The sequence below is a fragment of the Atta colombica genome, unplaced genomic scaffold (assembly GCF_001594045.1).
Source record: "Atta colombica isolate Treedump-2 unplaced genomic scaffold, Acol1.0 scaffold228, whole genome shotgun sequence".
NCBI lineage: Eukaryota > Metazoa > Arthropoda > Insecta > Hymenoptera > Formicidae > Atta > Atta colombica.
The window spans coordinates 752810-759182 of NW_017259325.1; the positions used below are offsets into that span (position 1 = coordinate 752810).

Sequence of the window (6373 nt, forward strand, 5' to 3'; positions counted from 1 at the left end):
AAAAGTGAGCGAATTTACTAGAATACTGATTATTTCATTGGTCAACACCTAATAAATTTGCTCGCTTTTGTAATTTTCATTTTGTTTGAAGATATAGAATCGATCCCCTAGATGCACCTATTATGCACTTGATATGATGTTAACTAGTTACTTTCTATTAAATTATCTTAATTATCTTAATTTTGACGTTAAGTAGTACATTAGTAGTAGTACATTAGTAGCGATTAGTTTTTATTTGTGGATCCATAAATAAGAAACCAATCGTTCGATGAGCAAGTTACATTCTGAAATCCGAAAAATAGATATTGCACTTTTTATAACCGGCTGTACAGGACATATATTACAATAAAAAGAATTAATAGGCTCCAAAGAATAAATCAGAGAATGATTATGCCTATGAGAGCCAAACACTGGATGTACATACGCATGTAATGAATTTATTCAATCAATATACAATAGACGTTTCAATCCTACTGCGGATCCTTCTCAATATCGCAAAACTATTATAAAAATACAATTAAAATTACAGACATATAATATGAGAATTTAATTAATCATTTTAATGTATGTATATATTAATTTAGTACAACATTCTTTAAATACATTGGTAAAATTGAGATAATTTAATAAAAAGTTACTAGTTAGTACGCGATTTAAATGCTCGATGCGAAAGGGTCGTCGATGTAGGGCTCAGTAGTTGATACCACTGTCGATACTATTTCGGCGTTGTCCAATGCTGTCTCGGCGTCATGGAAAAGAGCCATGCGATTGGTGCAGAGGAAATTCACAGCCCCGAACTCGTGCGGGCGCCCGCTCTTCGGCATGCCTGCCGTAAAGGAGCCGAACCGTCACACAAAAGCAAGATGGAGGATCTCACAGTCGAAGTATGCGGCGAAAACGGAGCGTATTATAAGGTTCGTTCTGTGAAAAGTATACAAAAAAGCGGGCGGAAGCCTCGGGCAGTGGATAGGCCGAGCCACGAGCCGCGGCGCGATCGTAATCTCGCGGGACAAAAGCCCGTACTTCGCGAATGCACGGCCCTCAAATGTTCGCGAGGTAACGCGGCTTCCCTCGACGCCATGTCTCGTTTGACAGGGCGTGATTTTCTCTTGCCTCGCGTCGTTGTGCATTTGCGTTCGCGGTGCTATCATCAACTCATCAATTTAGCATTATTCCAAATTTACGACATGCGGACCCGTAAACGCTCACAATCGCCCTCCCTGCACCCTCCTTCTACCTCGCCCGTCTTCCCCCTTCACTCCGACGAGTCGCGATTTTACGTTCAACTGGCCTGCGCTACTCGCTACACTCCTGATTCCTACAAAGACGACTTACTACATGTTTCGTGTATAACTTTTTTCAGGCCTTTGTCACCGATGTCTTTGACGACGAAGTTTTGGTAACTTTTGAGAATGAGTAAGTTTTTCTCACGACTCACCATGTTTGACAAGAACGTGCATTTTTTTACGTCTTGATGTGATGTTTTGTACAACAACAACAATGTATCACATCTGTGGACATTATGCTAGATAACTTTATGATTTGCCATAACTTCTTATTCTCGTCTCACTTGTTTCTCACTGTAGAATAATAAAGATTCATATGAATTTATTGGTTCATTCTATCATTTCTTAATCTATAGTGTTAGAGTGATATATATTTTTATTTTGTTACATTGCATATGTATGTATGTGTATATATATATATATACATATATATATATATATACTTCTATTTACAATTATATTATTTATTGATTATACAAAATATTAGATAATAATTTTTCTTCCTCTTTTGTGTTACATATTAACAAAATATATTAACGGGAAAGACAGACATACGTGAAATAAAAGAAGAGGCAAACTTTAATAACAGGCTAAAATAATGGAAAGTTTATTGTTAAATTATAGAACAATGAAATAAGTGATATGGAAATAAGACATATATAACGTATAAATAATCTATAATTTTTTTATTTTGTATTCTGGTAAATAACTTAAAAGTTATGTATTGTTTAAATGTACACATGTACACTCTTCTTACTGTTTTTATAATATAACATTATAATTATAATATTTATCTGAGAATTTTACTCTTATCCTATAATAAAACTTTCAAATAAATTTTTTTTTCACTATTTTGTTACACATAGATGTTATGTGTGAAATATATATATACATAATTGTACAACTCGATCTAATCGAACGTATAATGCGTATTTCAGCTGGCAACCCGAATCGAAATTCCCATTTGCTCAAGTCCGTCTACCTCCAAAAGATGGTTCCAAAACAGAATTTCAGGAAAACCAGGAGATCGAAGTATTCTCTAGATCTAACGATCAAGAAGCATGGGGTTGGTGGAAAGCACTTATTAAGGTAAGCAATATAATACTTTGATAAATATATAGATGGCCGATATAGTACTTATGCTAATTATTAAAGCCTTGTGTCCATATTAGAAATTTGTTCATCCGAGATCTCAGATGAAGAAAGAATTAACCAATCACATTGATGTGATTAAATTGTTCAAATGTGATTTGTTAATTCTTTCTCTGTCCAAAATCTCAGCAATTTCTAATGTGAATTCATTGTGAACACGAGGCTTAATACCTTGTATATATACTTGATTGGAAAGTTTGATACATGCTTATATAATGCAATTGCTAAAAGCACAAATTAGCACAATTATTATTTCTTCCTCTTCTCCAACAATAAAAAAAAAATCTCAAAAATCAATCTTTATTTTTTAATGATTTTCTTTATCTTTTATATGATTTTTCTTAGATGAGTAAAGGAGGTTTTCAAGTAGTCGAATACTTGGGATGGGAATACACATATACTGAAATTGTAGCTAGTGAGCGACTGAGAGCCAAAAATCCAAATCCCCCTATTGACAAAAACACATTTCACAAGATCGAAATTGAAGTACCTGAAGAGCTGAGAGAATTGTAAGTAAAAGTGTTTCTAAAAAAGAAAAAGTAATAACTAATAATTTGTTGCATATAAATAATATCTATATTTACTTTTGTATCTATAATTAATTATAGATATAGGGATTATATATAACTTTTTACTCAAAATTTGTCTTAGATAGTATTAAGAAGTAATTAAGTTAAGAATGTTATATTGCAGTGCGAAGATGGACAATGCACATAAAGAATTTCAAAAGGCGATAGGGGCGGCAGTGTGCCGATATGTGCCTGAACGAGGAGTACTGCTGGCCATCTCCCGTCATGAAAATATACATCGTCACAGTAGCATGCTCCAAGAAATGCACTTTAGAAACTTATCGCAAAAGGTAAATTTTTTTTATATTATTAATAAAGTTATTTATGTGAGAAGTTATTTATGAGAGAAATGTGTAACTTTAATAATTATTGAGAAATATAGAAATATGCAATTTAGAAATATGCACATATGTATAGTATATGGTATAGACTATTTAACAAATTGTTGGAAATTCTTTTTTTAAAGATGCATTTCTTGCATTCTTTTTTAAGTCTTATTATCTACACGATAGCTCAAATATCTCTATAAAAATATTTAATTATACGTTTCTTTTTATTAATATTTCACAGGTTTTACTGTTAAAGAGAACGGAAGAAGCAGCCCGTCAACTTGAATCCACTAAGCTTCAAACAATAGGGGGGTAAGTTATTAACATTTTTTTGGTTTTTGTAAATAATAAAAAAAAATCTTGTGAGATTGTTTACCTGCTCTTGTCCATGTACTGTCCTGGTTACCATCCTGTCTGTGGTTTGCATTTACTGGCAGAAAATCAGATCACAAGATTTCTAATCATCAATTGATATGTGCGCTTTAGTATCACGTAACCTCATGTATGCGATTACACAGGCACATCATAGTAGTGTTTATCGTTCATCTTTGATTTTTTTTTCTTTTTTCCTTTTCTTTCTTTTATCTCTGTTACAAATTTACAATATTATAGATAGATTATTCAACAAATTTAACATTTTTTAAACTTTATATAACTATTCAAATTTCTCTTCTATTATAACAGAATAGGTGCAAGTAAGAAAAAGTATCATGTGCACTACGATTCATTCAACCTTTCCATAATAGCAGATACCTTTCGTTTTAAAACTATTAGATTCTAAGCATGATCATATGCATTGCAGACACATTCGTTACTGATTGTTTTATTACGACATTTATATTAAAGCGGAAATGCTATCTTAAGTGCAAAGTATTCTATAGTTTGCAAAGTATATAATAATTGATAAATTCTTTCAGATAGAATATATCAAAATGTATTATGTATGATAAAACTATATAAATATTCTGTTTACTTCTTGAATTTAAGCTGCCTTTGATCTTTTATTACTTTAGTATAACTCGTCGTCTTAACACATAATAGAATAAAATGCATCTCAAGATAAAGAAAAAAATTATTAACATATGAAATATAAACATTTTACTCAAAATATGTAAAGATATGTAAAATCAGGAAAGTAAATAAATAGTTGTAATGTACAAAAGTATTGTAGATTTAGAGAAATATTTCAGAACATAAAATTTACAGAAAAATTTATATCCAAAATATATGGATAGACATTCGCACATACACTCATTCGCTATATTTTATAATATTACTATTATAACGTGTATGTGTATTTTGTATGTACACACACACACACACACACACACACACACACACACACACACACACACACACACACACATAAATTCAAACTTAATTTATTGTTGGGAAAAATCCTGATATAAATATGATACTCTACATATTAAATATTAAAGTAACTCAATAACAATCTTATTCGGTATGTATTTTAATAAAGCGTATACGTGCATGCGTACGTGCGTGCGAGCACGCACATAATGAATATATGTGTTAGTGTGAGTGTGGGTGTATATGCGTATGCATATGTATAAAAAAGGATTCGCGATGAGATTTCATGTAAATGTTTGAGCAAATAAAGTTGAAAGACAAACTTTATACGCAAGTGTCTGCATGCATTAATCAAGAGCAAACAGACAGAATGGCAGGGACATAGGATAGGGCCATCTTATAATGAGTTTTCACTGAGTTACACCATTCTCATTTCAGCAAATTTAGATCTTCAAACTTTATATATCAGCGTGTCTCAGACTTTGAGGCAGGAGTGAAAACAAATTCAAGGTGAGATCACAGCAGCGTGGTTTAGAATTAAGTTTAGCTTACTGTATGACAAAATACACAATTATTTTTCGAACGGAAATGAATTTACACTTTAAACGTGCATGCTTCAGCGTTGTGTAGTATATTCACGGAAATCCATGTGCTTCAAATTCACTGATATAAAACAATTATTTATATCTTTCTCCATTATGTGCTGTGTAGTCAGATTTTGCGTAATTGATGAGGTAGCCAACAATATATACGTGTAGCTGTGATCGGTTCCCGATTTCATTTTCTGTTATTTACACATTACGTAGGTTCTTAATCTTATTATTTATCTATTCTAATGAACGCCGGATCTTGGCCTGCCAACGTTTGAGAAACACTGATATATCCCATATCTTGCACATACATAAATGGTGGCTCTATCCCATATATTCTTATAAAGTGAAAAAAGCAATTAAGTATCAATTAAAAGAATATGTATTTTATTCGTAGGTAATATTAACATATTTTGGAATACTTTATTCGGCATATAATATATTCAATAATATAATTTTACTTTTTTTTATATAATTCGATTACTAATAACGTACAATAGTTCCCTTTCACACTTTTTTTTTCGTTTTCCTTGTCTTCCTTTCTTAAAAGATGAATTCGTATTATATTATAATATATGATTATTTTATTAAACAAAATATAATTTCAGAATTTTTTGCCATTTTGTCTATTTATAAAATGAACATTAGAATACCCGTGTGACTGTGTGTGTGTGTGTGTGTGTGTGTGTGTGTGTGTTTTTACATATATATATATATGTACAAACATGTATATAATATATAAAAACATATTGTAGAAAGTGTTGCATAATTTTAAATAATTAAAGATTGCATGTGACATACAAGTTAATATTATATTTTTCAATATTTTTAATCAGTGTTTTGATTGTAACATGATAGCATTTAAAAAATATTTAAACTTGTTTCTAAATGTATATATTTACATATGTCGCATGGTTATTACATTAGTTCAAAATTCATCAGATGTAAATGTAAAATTGTCATTTTTTTAAGGTATAGCCAGCTTTATGTAATTTATTTGTATCTGCCAAAATGCAAGCCATTGACAAGAATTTTATTCCTTTATAATATTAATAAATTTATGGCATGTTACAATAAAGAATATAATATAAAATAAATAATTACATTTATTAAAATATCTCTTGTACATTTCTAAA

The 6373-nt window shown here is 30.8% G+C and overlaps 1 protein-coding gene across 6 annotated transcripts in view; it reads left to right on the top strand.

Moving 5' to 3' along the window:
* The first annotated feature begins 822 nt into the window (after positions 1–822).
* LOC108688235 (synaptic functional regulator FMR1) overlaps positions 823–6373 on the top strand; it is a 10732-nt gene continuing 5181 nt past the window's right edge. For 2 of the 6 annotated variants that reach the window (XM_018194403.1, XM_018194407.1), the window contains exons 1-7: positions 848–914; positions 1364–1416; positions 2225–2375; positions 2784–2947; positions 3132–3297; positions 3578–3648; positions 5086–5157. In XM_018194403.1, the coding sequence (XP_018049892.1) occupies positions 864–914; positions 1364–1416; positions 2225–2375; positions 2784–2947; positions 3132–3297; positions 3578–3648; positions 5086–5157 (728 nt within the window). In that variant the 5' untranslated portion in view covers positions 848–863. Of the gene's footprint in view, positions 915–1363; positions 1417–2224; positions 2376–2783; positions 2948–3131; positions 3298–3577; positions 3649–5085; positions 5158–6373 lie in introns of all 6 variants that reach the window. The other 4 variants (XM_018194404.1, XM_018194406.1, XM_018194401.1 and 1 more) reach the window with 3 other exon arrangements.